The 22748-nt window shown below is 41.4% G+C and overlaps 1 protein-coding gene across 1 annotated transcript in view; it reads left to right on the plus strand.

Moving 5' to 3' along the window:
* Positions 1 to 237: 237 nt before the first annotated feature.
* CCDC170 (coiled-coil domain containing 170) overlaps positions 238 to 22748 on the plus strand; it is a gene marked incomplete at its 5' end in the record, with an annotated part of 32113 nt that continues 9602 nt past the window's right edge. Inside the window, 4 exons of the mRNA XM_008581638.1 lie at positions 238 to 555; positions 8227 to 8427; positions 13781 to 13954; positions 16347 to 16589. Of these exons, the coding sequence (XP_008579860.1) occupies positions 238 to 555; positions 8227 to 8427; positions 13781 to 13954; positions 16347 to 16589 (936 nt within the window). The remainder of the gene's footprint in view (positions 556 to 8226; positions 8428 to 13780; positions 13955 to 16346; positions 16590 to 22748) is intronic.

A 22748-nucleotide genomic window follows, 5' to 3' on the forward strand; every position in this document is an offset into this window, starting at 1 on the left:
CCAGATTTTATATCCCCTCTCTGTTTTTAAGACACCTGCATTTTCCTGAGATAGCCATTATAATCTAACCACTTTATGAAGAGATGCTGGGGTTGACTAGAGTTAAAAATGGAATGGGCATTTTACCCTAACTCCTTGAAGTCATTAGGAAGCAAGGTAAATGAATCGCTATAGTAAAGGCAGGTGTACCTCGCTGGCTGCCAATGTTACTGTCTTCACTTTCTGTAATTATTTTAGGACTTGCTCAGTGCTGTAGAGGCAAAAGAAGCTCTTGAAAGGGAAGTGAAGATCTTCCAAGAAAGGCTGCTTGCTGGCCAGCGGGTCTGGGATGCTTCGAAGCAGGAGCTGAGCCTCCAGCAGAAAAGTTCTTTGGAACTGGAGAAGAATTTGAAGGTCAGTCTGGATGCAGCCGCAGCATCACAAAGCCAGTTCTCCTCATTTAAGGAGAAAATCGCAGCCCTCCTAAGGGGCAGATTGGGCACGACTGGGGTCACAGAAGACACCATTTTGGAGAGGATTCGAGAAATGGGCAGCCAGGAAGAAAGCAGGGAAAAGGTGAGTGAACGATGGCTGCCTACAAGCTTCTTAAGAACAGTGAACGCATTCACTTAGCACACCTAATAACAAGTGATTGACCTGAATTGGTTAAAAGTATAACTTAAATGTGGTTTTCTTCCTTTTAATTGGATATAGTACCTAGGAAGGCTTGAAAAACACTCAAGCAACAGCTAACTACATTGTGGGTTCTTGGGTCAGACCTCCCGGTGCGGGGTCCTGTCCCTACCGCACACTCACTCACTGGCAGCGTGAGCTCGGACAGGTTCCTGAGATTGCGCCTCTAAGATTTTGTTTCCTCATCTGCTGTAGGGGCCTAGCGCAGGCTCCCCAAACCCTTATCTGAAACACTTGGGGCCCAAAGTGTTTTTTCATTCAGATTTTCCAGGGTTTAGAAAGGGAAGATGGTATACAGAAAGGTGATACAGAAAGCAGCTGTACACAGCTCTCCAGGGGAGGGTCTGGGACTGCACCCCATCAGCAACCTGTGAGCAGCTCAAAGTGGGATAAATGAAGACTATAGATAGCCTCGTGTCCCTTCAGGTTGGGGTTTGCTGTCCAACTGGGCCAGGTCAGGCCAGGCTTTATCAGTAAATGAGTTACGAAAAAAACTGGATTTTGGAATTGAGGTTCTTAGACCAATAACTGTATCTACCTGTAAAGGTTACTGTTTATTGTAACTATTAAATGAAAAACATTGTTACAAAGTCCTTAACACACTGTCTGGCACATCACAAGAATAAATATTAACTATTTCTGCTGTTGCCTTTCCTCCCTCTTTCTGTTTTTCATAATGCGTTGATGCCTAGAACCATCTTTTAGGGGACCTGTTTAAAAAATGGGAAAAAATGGTTTAATTTGCAGATATGACTAAAGTTTAATTTTGTCCTCTTGTTTATACTTATCAATAATTTTCATTTTCTATAAAGCTTTACTTAGAGTGAACTTCAGCCCAGACTCTTTACATTATCATCAAATCCAAATTCTTTTTTTTTTGAGACCGGCCGCACCGTGTTCAGCCAGTGAGCGCATCGGTCATCCCTATATAGGATCCGAACCCGCTGCTGCGCTCCCAGCGCCGCACCCTCCCGAGTGCGCCATGGGCTCGGCCCAAAATCCAAATTCTTGAAGTTCTAAATAATGAAGTTTTAAAGTAAAAATGATATCCAAATTCCATGTATAGTTATGAGCTATTTCTTCTATTGATGTCATGCTTGTTTGAAAGAGAAAATGTATTTTTCCAACTTTTAATGTTTCTAGAAAACTCAGAGTGAATGCTAACTCAAAATTCAGGGTTGCACTTGTAAATTTGCTTTAATGATCAAAAAATTTAAATTCCCTTAAAAAATTCTGCAAAATTCATGCATGCTTCAGGAGCAACCCTAGTGGCTCCTTTGCCTCAGTGCAGGGTTCTCTTGTGGATGTAAAGTGTCTGTGCACAGAGGCTTGCTTGTTGGCCGACCTCCACCCTGTAATGCGTATGGGTCCTGAGAGTCGCTCAGGTTTACTTGTGATTCAGTGTACAGAGAGGTGTCCACTGAGGAGGGACTTTATGCATAGGGTCAAGAAAAACTTGATCTATTGAATGGTAACAGATGCCCTTCACTAGCGAATGCCTTTTGCCATTTCATCTTATCGCTTCCCCTCCTATACTTCCAGTTACTTTCCTCAAACTATTTTAATTTCAGCATATGAAGCACTGCATACAACGGTCAGCGTGATGTATATGTTTATTTTCTAAAGCAAAATGATGTAAATTGGTTAAGCTGGATCTGCCTCCTCCCACTCCTCATATAAATTAGAATGATTCAGAGTCTTTTTAGTGCCTTTGTCTGCCTTTCCTACCCTGTAATTTTTTCCAATAGCTGCTCTGCCTATTTAAAAGCCCAAAATCATGCATATAGCTGGTGTCTTGTGTGACTCATTTTCAAGTAAAATCAGGAGAAAATGGATTTCATATATTGTCTTAGAAATGTTTCTGAAGAATGGGAGCTTTACAAATTGATGAATCTGTTTGTTGAGGAGGCTGCGTTCCCTGGCCGCTGCCATGGCTACCTGCACTGTCGATGGCTGAGTCATACCCATGCGAAGGCCCAAGGCAGGTTCAGGCTCCACCTGGCAAATTCCCCACTTCATGCTGACTCCTACTTCTTGAACGTTGCTTTCCTTGTTTACCCCTGTGCTATCCATTTTTCCTCTACTGTATTTGCAATTCTCAGTAGAATTCAGGATACCACCCCCACTTTTTCCATAAGTCATTTCTATTTGTTTCTTGCATTTCTGCTTCTGGCAAAACTTAATTTTCTCTTAAAAGCTTTACTATACCTTAGAGCAGAGTTTCTCAGCCTTGGCAATAGTGACATTTTAAAGTGGATAATCCTTTGTTGGGGGGGGGGCTGTCCTGTGCATTGCAGGATGTTTAGCAGGATCCCTGACTTCTACCCACTAGACACCAGTCGTTCCCCCCTTCCCCCCCAGTTTGTGACAACCACAGATGTCTCCAGACATTGCTACATGTCCTCTGGGGGGGGGGGCAAAATAGCCACCCCCCGATTGAAAACCAGCGTTTTAGTGTTCTACTGCTGAGTTCCCAGGAATTCTAAATGAGCATTTAGATGTTATTTAGCCTTGAAATTTTAGGACACCAGAGCAGATGTTTATGAAATAATGACTTGCAGGATGACAGAAAGTTGCAACATTTTCAGATTTTACTTGGGCATTTTAAGGCAATTTTTTTGTTTTGTTTTGTTTTAAGTATTTTTAAGTGCTTTTAAATGTTTCCTAACTGGCTAATCATCTGGATGAGAACTGATTAGGTATAGGGAGGACACAAGCAGGATTGATTTCTATGTCATTTCCTAAATTAAAGACAAATCAATACAAACTCACATTTATGTGGACAGCTGTTTTGCCCTGATTTAGGCACACCTAAGGTTTTATCTCCTCCACTGGAGTGTTTCTTGACCTAGGGGCTCTGCAGGCGCCGTGGGGATCTGAGATGTGCTCACTCACAACCCACTACTCCCCTTACTGATCTCAGAGCCCCATCGTTATTCTCCTGCTCTATTCTTAATCCTGCGTCCTGCTAAAGTGAATGTTTCCAGCAGCCTTCCACTGACTTTCATAACCCCAATTATATTACATGGTCACCCCCAGCTACAAGGGTGTCTGGGAGAGTGAACAGATAGAGATTTTAGCCTTCCCAGTTTCTGTAGGGGCTGCTGTAATAAAGTACTACGAACTGGGTGGCTTAAGCCACAGAAATGTATTGTCTCACAGTTCTGGAGGTTGGAAGTCCAAAATCAAGGTGTTGGCAGGGTCGGTTCCTTCTGATGGCTGTGAAGACTGTTTCGTACATCTCGCCTAGCTTCTGGCAGCCACAGGCATTCCTTGGCTTATAGATCGTGCTCTTCCTGTGTCTTCACACTCTCTTCCCTCCATGTGTGTCCATCTCTGTGTCCAAATTTCCCCTTTTATAAGGACACTGGTGATATTGGATTAGGGCTTATTCTAATGACTTCGTTTTAACTCCATTACTGCTGTAAAGACCCTATTTCCAAATAAGGTCACATTCTGAGGTACTAGGGGGCTTCAACATATGTCTTTTGGGGGGATCCAATTCAACACCAAACAAAAACTCACTTAGACAAAGGAGGGGGTAAGGTTAGCCAGTCAGCCGCGTTGGCCACGTACTGACAAGAGGGATGGAGAATTTGATTGGTGTGAAGTTCCTGGTACCTGATAACTTATTTTATGTTTTTCCTAAGTGAAAATTATAGCTTGAATAATCAGAAAAGAGTTGTTTATGTTCAGAAGGATATCTGGTCTTTAAGTGACCCAAGTGGCTGTTTCTTCAGTGTAGAGCTCTTTTGCTTCTATTTGGCTTAATCGTAGGGCAAAAATGCCTCTGGTGAAATCAACAAACACTTGTCCTTGGGAAATAAATTAATTCTTTTAGGGCATTATGACTTTACTTCCAGAAACTGTGCTGCTTGTTCTTGATGTATAGTTTACTTCAGTGCCTTTTTGTTTAAAAAATTGAAGTATGTATTTTTTATTACCCCACCTCCCCATTTCCTACACCTCTAATGTTAAAATCCCTGACACATTTTGTCCCACAGCGTATCAGATATATGTTAACAAATGACACTAAAAAAAGGAAAGCAAAGCTTATTTATTTTATAGACTTCTTGGTGTAAAAAACAACACAAGTTTACAGTTTTGGTGGGACACACACGTTCACCAGGCACTGGCATTTAATGTTCCCAAGACCTGAGTCAAATTAGAATGTTAATTTATTCAAATAAATTTATGTAAATTTAACTCTGAAAAAACCTGGTGGTGTATATGCACTGACAGTGAAATAAGCTCATGAAGCTAAGTTCTGTGGTGCCACGGAGGACAGGGAGGTTCTCAGTTATTAGCTCCTCTCTGGACACAAGAATGTTGGCACTGCAGTGGGTAGATTCTGCATGGTTCAGCCATCTACACATTAGTGGCTTAAAAAGTCATTCTCCGCTGAGTTGTCAAGGTTCCATGGAACACCCTTGGGTCCACACAGGATGCAGGTGCAGGTGGGGCCCTCTCACCTTTACTTAAGCCCACTGTCTCTAATTTGTTCTTCCCAGAAAGACTTCCAGTTGGAAAAAAAAAAAAAAAAGCTCTATAGATGAAAATAGTTTGAGAAACATGACATAGGACAATTCCCGAAGGGTTCTTTAACTCTTTCACGGCGAGACCATATGGTGAGAGAGTACAACTGAACCCATCCAACAGACCATAATTCTGATGACAAAAATGGGTGCGATGTGTTGAACTTAATTTGGGTGTGGAATACCATGCTACTCAGATGGTCTAGATCAGCTCACTTCATCATCATAGTAGAGTCTATGAGTTTCAGAGAGGTTCATTACTTGTTTCAGTTAACACTCTGATAAGTGGTATAGTGGGGACAGGGCTATGGGACTCCAAAGCCCCTGTCCCACAGCCTGGTCTACATCAAGCTGTCTGCTTCAGTCCTTACTGATCAGTTTCTACGGAAAGCTTTGCTTTGTTTCAGTAAGGTCTGCAGTGTGCTGACCATGGCTAAGTGATCACACAGTTCTCTCTCTCTCCTGATGAGGTTTTCTGCATCTGTTTTCTCTTTGGGTTCATTCTCTTTGCTAAGTCAGCTGTGGGATAAGAGAAGTATTGAAGGCTCTTCAGGTGGAAATTCTCACTTCTTATGTGGAGACTAATGTAAACCTCATCTCCAGTTGTGCAGAAACACGTGTCATACCTTGAATAACATGAACCAGCCCCCTGGGAGGTAGCATCTTGTGGACATTGTTTCATGGACATTTTTCTGCAGATTAGTTTGCTGTAGGTTAGTTGTACCAAAACAAGCACACCATTTTCTTGCATTTAGATCAGATCTATTCTTAGTAAGTACTGAGAGTAGGAAATACGAAATGAGCCTCATATTCTGTAATGACTAAACATTTCCTTGGGAAATTTAATTCCTCAGATATGGTTCTGAACAGGTTACTATCAAATATCTGATTTCAAACACCTACAGAAGTATAGAATTAACTGAATTATAGACAGAGACCCTGAGAGCCGTAGAAGCACAGGACTGGAGAGCTGAGAGCTCATGTAGTCTAACCTTCTTTGTGTAGCACCTGAGTCTACCCTGGAATATTCTTAACAAATAGTTGGCCAACTTCTGGCCATCTCCAGTGACTGGGAATCCACTACCTAGTGGTCAGTGTCTTCAGACAGCTCTAATCATTAGAAAGTTTTCCCTTTCCTATAAAGGAATGCTTAAGTAAATTATGACACATTCTCACAACAGATTCTTAATGCTAAATAAAAATTATAAATGGCATGAGGAGATGCTTAAAATATAATTAGGTAAAAACAAAAGCACAAAGTTGCATATATATGCGACTATATTTTAAGAATGCATAAAAATAAATTATTTAAAAATTAATAGCTGTTGCCTCTGGGTGGCGGGATGATGGGGGATTTTTTTTTTTTTTTTTTTGCTTATTTATAATTTTTTTTTGTCCTTCATGAGTATTTCATAATGGGCATGTCTTATCTTACAGGAACTGGGGAAAAATTCTCCCTTACGTAGATGTGCACTTCATTCTCTGACTTATAACTATTGACTGTCAATCTAAGTTCTGAGGGCAACTCAGAACGAATCTTATTGTTCTTCCATATAATAGCCTTTCAGAAAATTTGAAGACAGCTTGAATGTCTTCTTGCCTTTAAGCATGATTGTTTATAGATAGGCAGGGGTTTTTTTTTTTTTTTTTTTTGCTTATTTATAATTTTTTTTTGTCCTTCATGAGTATTTCATAATGGGCATGTCTTATCTTACAGGAACTGGGGAAAAATTCTCCCTTACGTAGATGTGCACTTCATTCTCTGACTTATAACTATTGACTGTCAATCTAAGTTCTGAGGGCAACTCAGAACGAATCTTATTGTTCTTCCATATAATAGCCTTTCAGAAAATTTGAAGACAGCTTGAATGTCTTCTTGCCTTTAAGCATGATTGTTTATAGATAGGCAAGCAGAAATTGTTTTCTTTTTTAAAATTTAGACTGTAAAAAATCCAAAGCAGTCAAGATGTTTCAATTTCTGTGAGATTGGTACTGTAGTGTTATGTCATGTAAATATCTACTACTTTTCCCCTTTCCCCTTCCAAAATAAACCATCAAAAGAAAACTAATTTATCACCCCAGACTTGGTGGTTTTATTGAATTCAATGTTTTATGAAAACTGGATTTAGTGAAATCAGTTTGAGTATTCTGAAAGTGTACGTGAGGTCTTTGGTAAATTTATGCTTTTGGTTTAAGGAGGTGATCAGGACAGAGAGGAACTGGGAAAGATGGAAGCACTGGGCAGATTAGGGGGGTTGTGGAGAGCCTCAGAGGGCTTTGATGAAGGGGCAATGATTTTATGCTATTGAGAAAAAGACGGTAATCCGATTCCCTTGCCTTATTGTACATTGCCATTGACCCTATTGAGAGTCTCTGCATTAAAGAGATTTTGACCCTTCAAATGCTAAAATGGCATTTACTACACAACTATTTAGTGTAGAGTGAGTACCGCTAGAGTTTAGGGCATGAGTAACCAATACTCAATAGAAAGCTGAAAAAAAAAGTTTGAAAAAATGTATTTCTGCATTTGAATTCCCCATAAAATCTCAAGGTTACTTGTCAAGATTAACTCACTGTATAATTTTTAATCAATTATATGTGGTGGAAAAGTTTCTCTGGAGAACGACTCTTCTGTAGATTGAAAAAATACTTTTGTTGTCACTCATTTTTCAACTAAGCTTTGAAACTCCTAAATTAAGGGCAATTTTGGAGGTAAGTAATTGTCATCCATTAATATTTATAGATTAACCTGTTGAACAAATGATATAAAAATGAAAAATACCAATCAGAAATATTTTTATTCGATAATGAATGCAGATTTATTTCAAGCAGAGGATAAAATAAAATTTAAAATTTATTTCAAATACAGCTATCAATTACCTATTTTAAATTTAATTTTTTACAAAGAATTTGGAAGCTGGTGTCATACATAGTTATGCTGCTTAGGCTGAGCGCTAGATTTTAACACTTTGTTGCTTCTAAAACAAGGCTTATCCTTGTTCTGTTTCTTTGTTTCCAGATGGTCTCCCAGCTTGAAGCCCAAATATCTGAGCTTGTTGAACAGTTGGGAATTGAAACTGAGCTTCACCAGAAAGCTCTACAGAGGGTCCAGAAAGCAGAAAACAAGCTGGAGACTCTTCAGTCTCAGCTGACATACCTGGAGGGAGAGCTGGTTTCTGGAGATGTTTTGCAAGACTCCATGAATGCTGAGAAACAAAAAGTAATAACCTTAGGACATGTCCATGGCTGGAAACATCTGTGGCAGTATAAAATTTTACCTGAAAAGATTGTGAATTTTACAGTATTTGAATTGGTTAAGTCCTGGGTCATGAGCAAATTTCAAGGAACAATGGGTCTCTTCCTATTGTCTAATGATTCTTGATTCAAATTAATTCAGTTAAATTCAACAGGTGTTTATTGAATGCCTATTAAATATGAGGTCCTCAAGGTTCAGAGGGCTAAAGCATAAAACATAGTTCCTGATCTTAAAAGGCTCATCTTTCAGCAGGGGAGACAGACATTCAGAGGATTTGCTGTACTATAAGGCTATAAGTGTTATAATAGAAGTGTGGAATTAATGAAGTGCTGTAGAAACTTCTGCATAAAGGGAAGATTCTACAGGGAAGAAGATAATTAAGTTCGTCTTTGAGGGATAAGTAGGAGGGTAGTAGAGAGAGCGGCGGTTTGAACAAAGGCATGGAATCTGCAAACGCCTGGTGTGTTCAGAGAACACCGAGTGCTTAATCTCACACGGCTGGAACAGGGTATTCTTGCTGGGGCTATGGCAAGAGAGAAGACTGGGAGACTGGATTATGAAGACGGAGTACTCTTTATTCTGTAGAGTATGAAATGTAATAAATGATTGTGAGGATCACAGTATTTTAGAAAGATAATGTGATGTCTCTGAGGAGCTGAGATTGCAGAGTGGAGAGACTCAGACACGATGGTGCTGATAACCCGGTGGGGGAGGAGGTGGGGTGGGGAGAGCAGGGTCCACACCGAGGACTGGAGTGCGGGAGGTCACCGGTGACCTCCGAGAGGCAGTTCTGGTAGGGTGGTGGAGAATGGAGCTAGTTCGCTTTGGGCGGAGAGGTGACTAGAAAAGGAAGCGGGAGAGACTTCTGAGTAGACCACAGTGAAGTCTGGACACCAAAGAAAAAACAGGCACAAGGCAGTAGCTGTGAAAAACAGGATCAAAGGAGGGTTTTGTTGGATGAAATGGGGAGCTAAGAGTTTGTGGGCTGTAGCCCAGCAGCCACTGAGGTGAGCTGAGACCAGACCCTTGTGACACCGGGGTCCAGTCTAAGGCCTTGGGGGGGGGGGAGGGAAGCACACACAGCCCAGCAGCCACTGAGGTGAGCCAAGACCTGCACAGCACCAGGGGCTCAGTCTACAGCCACAGAGTTTGTGGGCTGCAAGTCCATAGGAAGGAAGGGATCAAGAGCACAGGTGCAGAACTTGGCATGAAAAATACTACACTTGAGAAACTCATTCATTTTCATTCTTCTGTACTTGAAAAAAACCAAGGAAGCAGCATGCCTACATTGCGGGTTGGATATGCAAAGATGCACAAAAGGGCTGTGCACAGTTGTAGTCTAGTGGCTGAGACAACTAGAGCTATAACAGAGAGAAGTATGAATTTGACAGGAGCTCAGAAAAAGGAGTGATGACTTCTTTCCTATTCCCAAGTTGTGCGGGAAGGAGCTGTCTTCACAGGAGGGGTGATGTTTGAGAGGGGCCTTAAAGAATGAGTAGGAATTTGTCAGGCAGGAGAGGTAGGAAGGAATTTGCGGTGGAGGGAACAGGAAGGAATCGAGGTGGGAGAAGATGTCTCAGGAAATGAATGAGGTGTGCGGAGCCTGGAACATGGTGCTTGGTGAGGTCAGAGATGGGCGCCGGCACCAGAGGCAGGTGCAAATAATGGAGACAGGGCAGGCTAACTACTTGGGCTTCATCCTATGGGTAATGGGAAGCCACAGAAGGTTTTTGAGTAAAAGAAAGGTTTTTCTTGAGGCAGACTGGCTTGGAGGGTCTAGAGACTAGAGGTAGGGAACCTCGTCTGGAGCTTCCTAGAATAGTCTACATCAGAAGACAATAAGGGTCTGGACCAAGTAGTGGTTTTGTAAATAAAGACGGGATAAATTTGAGAAATTTGGGAAGGTGAAGGGACTTTTTTCTATTAAATATTTTATTTTATTTTTTATTATTTTATTTCCAAGATTGCTGAACCACTTTACATTCACATCAACAATGTATGAGGATTCCAATTTCCCTAATTCCTCTCCAAAACCTGTTACTGCCTCTCTTTTTGACTGTAGCCATATAATGGATGTAAAGTGGTATCTCATTGAGGTTTTGATTTGCATTTTCTTAATAACAAATGAGCATCTTTTCATGTACTTATTGGCCTTTTCTATATCTTCTTTGGAGAATTGTTTATTTAAATCCTTTGCCCATTTTTTAATTGTTTTATTTTTCTATTATTGAGTTATTAGAGTTCTTTATAATTCTGAATACAAGTCCCTTATTATATATGATTTGCAAATATTTTGTCCCATTTAGTTGTCTTCTAATTTTCTTTATAGGGTCCTCTGGCACAGAAAAGTTTTTAATTTTTTTTTTTTTCCTTTTTGTCTTTTTTCGTGTCCGGCAACGGATCGCAACCCTCAGTGTCACGCCCGTACTGGACCGGGACCGGCAACGGGATCGCAACCCTCAGTGTTGCGCCCGCACCTCGCTCAGCCAGTGAGCGGGAACCGGTCTGTATGTGGGATCCGAACCCTCGGCGGGAGCACCGCCGCGCTCCCAAGTGGCGCACTGTAGCAGTGCGCCACCGGGCTGGCCCCTATTAAATATTTTAAAAGGTGTGTTGGTTGAAACTTTGATTTTGAAAAGAAATACTGCAACTGAGAACAGTACGGTAAATTGGTAGCAATCTAACTGCCTACTGGACAGCTCCATCTAGATGGTCCATGAACACCTAAATATATTCAAAATTGAAATGACCTCTCCTCACATTTGTCCCTCTCCTGCTTCTGTGATGGCAGTAATCTGCCTCCATTTACCCCAAACATCTTCCCTGCTTGCCAATTTCCAGTCAGTGCCTAAACCCTGCACATCTCGTCCCCTCGCGACATCTCCACCTGCCCCCCATCTCCATGCAGCAGCAGCGTTTCAGCTCCACGCCTTGTGCTAATTTGTGAGGACTGTGGAAACAATCTTCTAATTGATCTCCTTGCCCTGGTCTCCACACTTGAAGTTTACTCTCCCCAATGCTGCCAGAGAGGTCTTCATAAAATGCATGTCTAATGTTCTCTTTCTCCATCTTGAGAGTGCTCAGTGGCTCTCTGTGGCCCTCAGGACCAGGTAGATTCCTTCTTTTCCCACGGATCCACTTTCCGTGAGCTGGCCAGTTCCCCTCTCACCTGCAACCTCTCCTGCCAACTGGGGCAAACTCAGAAGCCTCCAGGGACCAGTAGGGTCCTGGCAGGGTCTGTTGTGAGTGACTGCTGAGCCTACATGCAGATCTGTAACTACATTGCTTTGGCCTCGTTGGTAGGTCATAGTTTACACAGCTAGTCTCACTGATGGAATGTCTCCTCGTCTTCTTCACCTGGTAATCTCTGTCCCTTTGAGACTCAGCTCAGACATCACTTCCTCTGGCAGTCTTCCTCATGCTCCCCAAACAGCATGTGCCTGCCTCTGTCATGGCACCTCCCACCCTAACTGGGTGGTTTTAAAATTTTTCTTCTCCAAGTATTCCAAGCTTCTTGAGGTCAGGGGAAATCCTTTTCTTCTGTCTTTCTCCAGGGCCTAGAGTAAGAGTCAATACAAATTATTTGAAGTACAGAAGAAATAGATCAAAGGCAAGGATTTCAGGTGGATTGGTGTTTCTTCCCTGCCCTCAGTATAAGTGAATCATTAATTTTAATTGGAATTATCCCAAAATAACTCTCAGTTATGAAGGCAAATTACACAAACTGATTCTGTCTGTGGTGAATTTTCCATAGATAACTGCATATGAAATGCATATTCTAGTAAGAATAGTATCATGTAAAATTGAAAAACAAAGTTGTATAGAGTTTAAATGCTAAATTCAGGGAATCTAGGCTTGCACAAAATAGAGCAGAAGGCACAGTTTCTTAGTCATGCTCAACCGTGATTCGAATGGACAAAATATACAGTAATCCTTCACTTCTATGGAGTTACGAGTTTCTAGAAACCTCGATCTTCTGAGCTATAGCCAAGATCCTTGAAATAGGCACTTCCTCTTTTGGGTCTTGGCTTGGTCTTGTCTTAATTGTTTTTTGCCTGTTGTGATCCTTGTATGCTAAGTGGAGGGTCACATGTAGAATAGAGAAAAGAAGCTTTCATACCTTCACATAAATGGTAACGACTCTATTTTATGTAAAGTACAAGCAATAGCTGTTAGGTCACTTTCAAACACACAGATTAGAAAATAGAAGTTCCAAAGAGAGAGCTGATACTGCATTAAGAGGTGATAACCTATGATGCAGAGACTAAAGCAACCTGTAGTGTCGTAGCACAATACAGTAAGCGATATTAGTAATGACTGTCTTATAAAGAAGAGATTAAATTGTATTTATACAATTTATAGGCTATTTAGAAAAATTGAAAAAATACACTTACAAATAATTTCATCCTGATGATTAGAATATAGATAGTTCTGGACTTTAAGCTAGTATGCTTCAGTTGGCAGGAAATTATACTTATTTAAACATTTAATTTCCCCAAAATGCTAGATCGATGAGACATTATTGCAAGGAGAAGAAAATATCAAAGATAAAGACCAAGTCATGAAATTATGACACAGAAAGCTCATTAATTGATTTACTCATGCAGCAAGCACTTAGTAAGCATTGTTGTGTCTGGGCACGGTGGCTACGTCACAGAAGCCCAGTGAAGGAAGACGCTTCCACAGCTTTGTAACTTGTGTCTGGTGAAATGTGAGCCTCGGCTTTCTTCATACAGTTCTATTTTAGGATGTTGTTCATTTAACTTTGATGCATCAAACACTTTTAAACACTTTTTCTAAAGCATTTTAACTTAAAAAAAATGTTTTTCAAATTTTGTTTGTCTGGAGAGCCCAAGAAGAGTAAAGTGGCAACTGGTTGAATTGCCCATTTCCAGCTTTGAGGCCAGGGCCCAGTTAGGTGGGAAAAATTCCCATGGAAGGTGCATGAATGATGGGTAGATAGCAGGGGCTGGATTAGTTTGGTAGGGGTGTGGCTGGAGCTCGTTGCCAACACAGAGAGATGAGGACGCAATTGGGAACATAGCCACGTTTGTCATGTGGCAGGGTTAAGAAGAGTGGATAACAGAATGAACATCAAGGTCACTGACCAGGAGAGTCATGAGTATTTGGACCAGAATCAGGGCAGAGAATTGGTAGGGTGGTTCAGAAATTCATCAAATATTGGGATCAGAGTACAGTTTCCATGCTGGGTTTAAAGAGAACTACCTGTAAGCTTGAGAGAAAGAGAAAAATTCTGTGAGATCACCCATTAACTTTACTTTTGTGTGCCATTTTTTGTTTTTGTTCTTTGGTTTAGTATCTTAAATTTCTAGATCAGCTTTCAGAGAAAATGAAACTGGACCAGATGGCTGCTGAACTTGGCTTTGACATGCGTCTGGATATAGTTTTAGCTCGCACCGAGCAGCTGGTCCGTCTTGAGAGCAATGCAGTCATTGAAAACAAGACTATAGCCCACAATTTACAGAGAAAGGTAGGGGACATTGAAACTTGCTAGTATTGAAAGAAAGAATTTCTGAAAAACCTAAATATTGAAAAATAATTTACCCCAATCATATTTACCATTTATAATAGGAAACATTCTAAAAATAAGTATTTAGAATTTGAGGCTCAATTTCAAGTCTGAAGAGTTGGTAAATATGTCTGTCACTTAAAGTTATGTTTCACTGTGAGTAAGAGAGGCCCACAAGAACAGTGGGTTAAACAAGTAGAAGTGTTTTTTCCTTTCTTCCCATGAATTTCTGGAGATAGAGCACTTAGGGCTGCGATGGCAGCTCTGCTCTGTAAAGTCTTCAAGGGACCAGGCTCATTTCAGGTCATTGATTTTTCCATTCCTAGGGTGGCCCTTATCCTCCTGGCTCAAAATGGTGTGCAGAACTATCTTATCTGTATTGTAGGCAGAGGATGAGAAAGAGGTGAGGAAGAGTGTAAAAAAGTACATGCAAGAGGTGTCTTTTGAAGAAGGCACCCAAATTTGTTACGTGGACTGTGTTTGTACCCCACGGCCAGAATATGTTCTGATAGTCAAACATAGCTGCAAGGGAGGCTTGCTAATGTATAATATAGCCTTACTCTGGGTAGCTATTTGCCTAGTTAGAAAAAATTCCACAGTTTCTCTTACTCCAGGAGAAGAGAACTGGGGGAACAGCTATCAGTCTCTGCATTTATAAGCTCTATTGGACTAGAAGTAGAGAGAAGGGCTTACTTTTCACTCACTGGAAGGAAGAGTTAGAAACAGTTTAGACTAAATAAATGAATGAATGGATGAAAGGGATAAAAATATAATTATTAATGGTATAATTAGTGGTATTGGGGCAAGAAAGGAAAACACAGATGTGTCCTTATAACAGTTCTTAGGAGAACAGTCCATGGTAGAATTCTAGTGTAGAGACTGTAAGGAGTCACATCTGGATTCCTAATTTGGCTCCAACAAACTGAGTGACCTTGGACAAATTATATGTTCTTCTGTCTCTATTTCCTCATATTTAAGATGGGGATAATACCTGCCTAAGGGGTTATTAATTTTTAATAAATAACATTTTTGAACCGTTGGCTCACAAAAGATGTTCTATTCACCTTTAGCCTCTTCTCCATTTACTGCATCTTGAGGAATAGTTTGTAAAGGAAAGCAGATAAATCTTGTTACCATTAAATTGAGCTACAATTCTTTGTAAAGTTCTTAGATATTGATTTTCATTCTCAATATCCAACACCATTCCTTCTTAAGTATTACAAAATTATTAAAATTACCAGTGTTTGGAACTTTCCAGTGTAAATTTATAATAGAGTGGAATTTGACATGAAGAAGATCAGGAAAGGAAGTTTGGTTAGAGAACTATTAAAAGGGCCTTGTTAGAAAGTGATCTGGGTGTGGGCACAGCTGTCACTTTTATGCAAGAAACTCGAAGCAGCATTTTAGTAAGTCCTTCCCACCTTCTAACACTTTACAAATGCAGAGTAGATAATTAGGAAAAATGTGACGATCTTCAGCTTGAACATTCACTAATTCTACATGATTCTGATTCCCAATGTATGTAACAGATGACAGAGGTTTCTGTATTTAATATTAATATTCTGCTCATTAATTGTGATATGTGGAGCCCAGGAGGATTTTTTTTTGTCTTAGAGTCCATAGTCATTTTCTAAAAATTGCTCAAATTTCCTTCATCAGGTTTGATTGCCAATGATAGGCACTGTTTGAGGACCTTGTTCTCTGCCTGTTTTGTAGATTTTATAATGACAGGCAAATAACAAAGACACCCTTGAACTAAAACCTTCTTAAAGACCCTCTATTTCTAAGATTTTAAATGTATGAACAGAGCTTTCTTAAAAATCTTCTTGGTATATCATACTTTAAAAATATATAACCTCTCATGTTGTATGCTACTCAGCCCAGTTGTAAGGGATTGAAATTAGCCAGTCTAGGTTAGCAGTACTAATTTGAACACTCTATCTTGTTTCAGAAAACACCAGTGCAGGTATTGTCACCACGGGATGTTGGAGAGGATTTTATCTTTCTGTCTTATTATATTCTGCTCTTGATAACCCCATTTTAGTAGTTTTAAAAGTAATTTCACATTTTTATTATGATGCACATAATGTTGGAGAAAATCAGATGTTGAAAGCCGACTCCTTTGCACATTTTCTGTGGCTCTTTTGTCCCATACTTTACAGCTACAAAATTAATTCTTGGAAAAAAATTTGAATAAAAAATGTAGTCAGGAAAAGGAATTCAATGACCTTTTTCATTGAGTTACAAATTAGCCTTATTGAAGTGGAGATAAAGATCAACATTATCTGGATAATTCATTTGTATTTACTGACCGCTCAATTATTTTAAAAAGTCCCTGTTTGTATCAAACCAGCTAAAGGCTCAGAAAGAAAGACTGGAGAGCAAAGAACTGCACATGAACCTCCTTCGGCAGAAAATAGCCCAGTTGGAGGAGGAGAAGCAGGTGCGCAAGGCCTTGGCCTTGGAGAGGGACGAGGCCCATCTCACCGTCAGTAAGTTAGAGAAGAAGCTGCAGAGGCTGCAGAAGGAGCTGAGCACGTGCCAAGAATCCAACACTGAGCTCAAAGCCAAGCTGGCTGACACCAATGAGCTTAAGGCAAGTGCTCGCCTTCGTTTCTGCTTTTTCTAGTTACCATCAAAGTGATGCAAGAGAATGGTAGCCTTATAGTGGGCACATCAGAAAAAAAAAAAAAAAAGAAAAAATATGAAAACTTCCTTTGATTTTCTGGAATTGTGGAAAAAATACAAAAATTACACAAATCAGAATATTACATAAATTTAGTGTCTCCAATATTTGAAGTGAAGCTGTCATTGTTGTGTGTGAGATCAGTCAAGAAGGGGGTGATGTTAAGCACAGAAAATAAAAACACTTCTTCAGAGTGTGGGTGACTGAGCCATTAGGGATGATGTGGAGATTTATCACACAGCAATTGGCTTAGGAAGAAATGACAAATGGATACAACTGTTTGCTGGGAAGGGTCAGGCAGGCAATGGTACTTATGTTGTGCCCTGTAGGATACATCATACTGAGTGTGGTGCGGGGGGTGTAGAGGGACAGGTAGTCCCTGGCTTCCAGGTGTTCAACTTCTAATTAATACAAAGAAGAAAGAAATGAAAACTTACAAGAATTTAATCAAGATATTTAAATGTCATGCATGTGTGCCACTGGCAATAACACGTACCTTACTACGCACACATCGTCCCCACCACATACATACTGTGAACACAGTGGAAGATAACATCCTGGCTCTTTGCAGATGAGTGCCCTGAAACTGACTTTTGGATTGTTTCCAAATCTGCAAGCAGACCAGTAGGGAAGAAGAATCTGGAACTAAGCCAGCCCTTGAATATGTGTAGCAGGGACAATATTTCAGAAATATTTCCCACTGTATTTTCCCTTCTGAGTAATTAGCTCTTCCCTCCCTGAAGCCCTCCTGCCATCAGGATTAGGTCACCAAATTGAGGCGTGTTTCCCTAGAGAAGGGGAGGGCAGGCATGGCCCAGAGGAGGGGACATATCTGAATACAAAAAAAGGGGAAGCAAGGGAAAGCTCTGAGGGGGTGCCATGGTGGGAGAAAACATCAGAGGAAAGTATCTTCAACACCCCCTCACACCTCGAGACTGACCTGGGGTGGGGTGTGTAGAGGGGGTGGGGGTGGATGGAAGCCCCATAGTCAGCATCAGCTGCTCCCACTCTGGCCGGAGGGGGCTGCAGGAGGTGCTGAGGCAAGGTGCCTAGTTTGCACCCCTATTCCCTGGAGCTGGGAGTGTGTGCTGTAAGGACGGGACAAAGTGGCCCTCCATCAGAGGCTCTGGGGCAATCACCTAAACTATGATCCATGCCAGTTACAGCTAAGCTTCGAAAGAGCAAAGGGCAATGACAGGGACTTGACTCTGGTGAGTGAAACTTCACAGATTTCACTAGTCACATAGCAGATAACGGGAGAGATGTAGGGGCAGCATGAAGACCAGAATCATCTGTCCTAGCACGTCAATGATTTTCCTCCACCAGACACCATCTCAGGAAGGAGGGGAGGGAAGAATTCCCAATAGGTTGAGTAATGCATGAATGAAAACAAATTTTAAACTCGAGGAGATACGGTTGGTTGCAAATACCAGCTGCTCTAACAGTTTGGGGTGATGGTGGTGGGGAGTTGGTTCCTTATTTCCAAAGGACTGCACAGATTATGCTAAAGTCAGTGTGGCTGGAATCTTGTATCAGCTGCTCCTGCCTGCAGGAGGCACAGCTGTTCGTCTCCAGGCTGGAGGTGCCCACCCCTCTCTGACTTCCTTGCTTATGGGGCTATGGGAGCACTACTTTGTTAGAGAGAATAAGGGACCCTAAATACTTCCAAGGAAGCCAGGAAGGAAAAGCTAAAGAAATGGAAATCAGTGTAAAGACAGCTCATAATGGGGGGATGTCACGGAACAAAAAAGGGAAGGGAACTTTGCAATTATAGCTAAGGTGCAACAAAACCTTTGAAAACAAAGCAAAAGGTTGGGCTCCAGAAAACAGTAAGGAGAATTTATAGACCTGACCTAATACTTTTGAAGAGTCCCTCTTACCCATAGGGAGGAGGTTCTGTGTAGACACGGTATGGCTAATCAAGAGCTGTACAGTCTTTCTTGAACACATATTGAAAAAATGCAATCGTCTTCTGTATCTTTCTGATAAAACTTGCCAAGACTTCACAAATATAGATCACTTCCCAATGCTGTCATGGTTTTTAGCACAACATTGCTTCTGATCAAGGAACAATAGATTGGATTAGAGGATGCTAATGCATGGCAATTAAATGCAGTGACACGGGTGAATAGAAGGTCTAACTGGTTGCTGATGGCATCATGGTAATTTCAGGGAGGCAGGGAGTGATGGAAGCAGCTGGGCAGTGGGCAGGGGCCAGATCACAAGGGCCTCGTATGCCATGCTAAGATGCTTGGACTTATCCTCCGGGTCCTGGGGAGCCATAGGAGGATTTTAAGAGGGAGGGTAAAATTGTCAGGAAAGAGACTGAAAAGAAACAGAGAGATAGGGAGAGAGCAGAGGTCTTCAGAATGAGGCTCTGACCCATAGTATCCAGTGCAGCAATATGATAAAGCCTAGGGGAATATCTCCTACTCTCGGCTCTGGAAAATCAGTGACTCAAGCCTGTATAGTAGTGGGTTGTCGTGGTGGTGGGTGAGGGCTTTGAGAACAAGCCAAGTTTTAGTAGGCTGAGGGATCAAAGGAAGTGGAAACAAAGACGATGTGCTACTCTTCCGCAATACTTGGATGGAAAGGGGAAGAGAGTAGGGAAAGTAAGTAAAGTTGGCTTCTGTGTTTACTTTTTTGTTTTATTTTGGATAAACAGATCCACACCTGTTTACAGATAAGATTTAGGAAAAGTATAGGAGAGACTGGGTTTGACTGACTCAAGAACTGCTTAGGCCCCTAAATGTTCAGATACAATGCTAAGTCTGCCTTCCAGTGGAGAATAGAGATCTCTGTAACTTACTAACACAGTGAATGCCAACTTCATGCATTTATGAGATTTCAGATGCAAAATAGCTTTTTATTTTTTTATTTAAGACACCTGATATTAGTGTCCAAGACAGACTAATGACACCATCTATCCATCTTTGTACATTGCCCAAGCTTGTCCTATATGAATTTCACTATTCATAAAGAAACATTTCTGAACATTAGCAAAAATGGCCTTACTGTATTAGTTTGTTAGGGCTGCCCAATTACCACAAGGTGGGTGTTAGTAGAGCAGAAACTTATTCTGGAGGCCAGAAGTCTGAAACCAAGGTGCTGATGGGCTTGATTCCTTCTGGAGGATCTGAGGAAGAACCCATTTCATGTCTCTCTCCTAGCTTCCTATTGCTTCTGTGAAAAAATTGAGTTAAAAGATAATACGAATCCTTCCATGAGCTTTTTGAAGACCCTTCATATGTAGACAGAGATTTATTTCAAGGAATTGGCTCACATGCTTATGGAGGCTGGCAGGTCCAAAATCTGCAGGATGGGCTGTCAGTCAGGAGATCCAGGAAGAGCCATCATTGCAGTTCAAGTCTAAAGTTGTCTGCTGGTGGAATTCTGTCTTGTTCAGGGAAGGTCATTCTTTTGTTCCACTTAGACCTTCAACTGATTGGATGAGGTCCACCCACATTATGGAGGGCAATGTGCTTTACTCAAAGTCTACCCATTTAAATGTTAATCTCATCTGAAAACACCCTTGCAGAAACATCCAGAATAATGTTTGACTAAATCAGGGCACTGTAGCCCAGCGAAGTTGACACATAAAATTAACTGTCACAATTCCTTTTTATGGGTGAACAGTGTTCAATTGTGTGTCTATATCACATTTTGTTTGTTCATCCAGCATTTGATGGACATTTGGATTGTTTCCACTTTTTGGATATCACTAATAAGGCTGCTATGAATATCTGTGTGTGGGTTTTTGTATGCGTTTCCATGTCTGTTGCAAAACCATGGTTGAGGACCTTGACTCCTAGCTTATCCAAATCTCTGCCTTTAATATCCATGCAGTAAAATTTCCCCTGAATTCTAGATCAAGAAAAAGTAGACCTTTTCATATGAACTAGTAAATTTTAATTTGGCAGGCAAACAATCCCCTACTTGTGTTGAGTTAAAATAATCTTATTATAATATTTCTTACTTATGTACAAACTTAAAACTATATAGAAATTTCTTAATCTTTTTACATATTTACTGTTAAGAAATCATAACCCATTTAGAAATCAAAACAAAAGATAAAAATAGAATAAAAAAATTAGTGATATCAATTCATTATAATAGATTGTTATTTTACTAGAATCACCATTAACAAGAATGTGTAGCACTGACTGCCCACGGTGCAGGTTCATTTGCGTTTCACATGCTTATAGTTTATTTTCCCTAAGGATAGAGCAATTATTCCACCATGTGTTCTATTTTACTACTGCAGAGACTTTATTTGTACATATGCCATGATATAGTTTGGCCTTCACTTTGCATGAACATATTATTTATGTATTAGCTGTATCTTTGCTCTTTTCTCATTAACCTAGGATAATTAAAGCAGTGCTACCAGATGGCACAGCAGATCTTTACACACAAATGTATATGCAGGCACTGAAACCAAGTGGCAGAACTCCAGAGGATGTGGAAAATGTGTTGCATAACTCCTATATGCCAGATGCTTCATGGCCTGCCTCAGTTATGATTAGTTTCAGCTGAGTATATCAAAACACCCCATAACATCAGTGGCTTAGACAGGAGAGACATGCATTCCTTTCTCACTGAAAAGAAGCGTGGCAGTAGACATTCTGTGTTTTGAAGGATAGCTCCACGGTCATCAGCAGCCCTGGCTGGCTGTCCTCTGCTCCAGCACCTAGTGGTAGCTTTCATCAACACCACCTCTTAGCTCAAGCTAGCTGCTGGGGCTCCAGCCTCATTCCAGTCACCAAGCAGGAGGAAGGGTGGAAGGACACCTGTGTGCTGCTTTCTAGGAATGACACACTTCTTATGTCTCCATTGGCCAAAACTTAGTTCCTGGATCTCATTCAGATGAAGTAAGCGTGAGAAATGGGTCTTTATTCTGGGCAGTAAGAAAGGAAGGGAGAGTAGCTATTTGGTGGAGAGCTACCAACTATCAGCCTGACCAACTATCGGCCTGTACCACGTGGCCCAAACTTAGCTGGGAGTGGTGGCCCCAAATTAGCAGTCAGACAGCTAAAAACTAGCAGAAAGCCCATTGTTTCATTGCAGTCTCTCAAGGAATCACCAAAAGGGGTTAACAGTCTTCAGCTACTGCAAAGGTCTCTCCTGCTTTCTACCTCTCTTGATATCTCCCACACAGGACAGCTGCTCCCCATGTTGCTGCCCCTCTCCAGAACTTTCTCCAACCCAACCAGTGCAGCCTCTCTTTATCTCTTCTCCCTAACCTCCCATCTGAGACCCAGCTGTGATTATGCAGATCCATTGGCTCTCTGCAGGAGAGCCCCCGGGGGTGGTGTGGGGAGTTGGAGGAGTGGAACTGTACTTTGGTTTCTGCTATATTTCTACCTAGTTAGATCTCTATAGTCCTCTTCCAAGAGGGCCATTAGGAGACTCTCCCACCTTTCTGTCCCTCCCATGCAGAGAGCCCGTGCACAGTGCCTGGCTCCTGCCAGTGGCATTTTCCATGCAGCTTCTTGAAACCCTTCAGCCGGAGAATTTAGATCCTCAAGGGGCCCAACACATCAGATTTTAAATTTCATATCCTTTGGCCCTTATAACAGGAGAGAGAATTGTTCACCAGATTTAAAAATTCTTTCCCTTGAGGAAGCGGACAGTAGATGCAGTGTTTCTCACAAGAGACACACACTTGAACCTTCTCTGTCCTTGCTGGAGTCTGACTGGTACGTCCATCTTGTTTATGATCAGCTCTGTCCCCCTGGAAGAAAATTAGGGGCACAGTCTGTCACTGGATTCTGGGCTGGCTCTGAGAAGTTCCCTTAGGAGGTTTAAGAAACCGACTCAGTCCCGCCCCACTCCCAGGAATCTGTTGACTTGAGGAGGCTGAGGCCAGCTTCACCACTGCTGTCCTGGTGGCTTGGCTTGCTGTCCCGGTGGCTTGGCTTGGGGCCCCATGACTTGTTCTTGCTTCCTGACAACAAGAATTCAGGCAGCCCTCAGGATGTGATAAAGTCTCATATTTTTCAGAAATTCTTGGCAATAAATTCTTCTCATTAGGACTTGATTCATGAGCGTCTAGCTCTCTAAGCTGTG

The sequence above is a fragment of the Galeopterus variegatus genome, unplaced genomic scaffold (assembly GCF_000696425.1).
Source record: "Galeopterus variegatus unplaced genomic scaffold, G_variegatus-3.0.2 Scaffold2418, whole genome shotgun sequence".
In the NCBI taxonomy this organism is placed as follows: domain Eukaryota; kingdom Metazoa; phylum Chordata; class Mammalia; order Dermoptera; family Cynocephalidae; genus Galeopterus; species Galeopterus variegatus.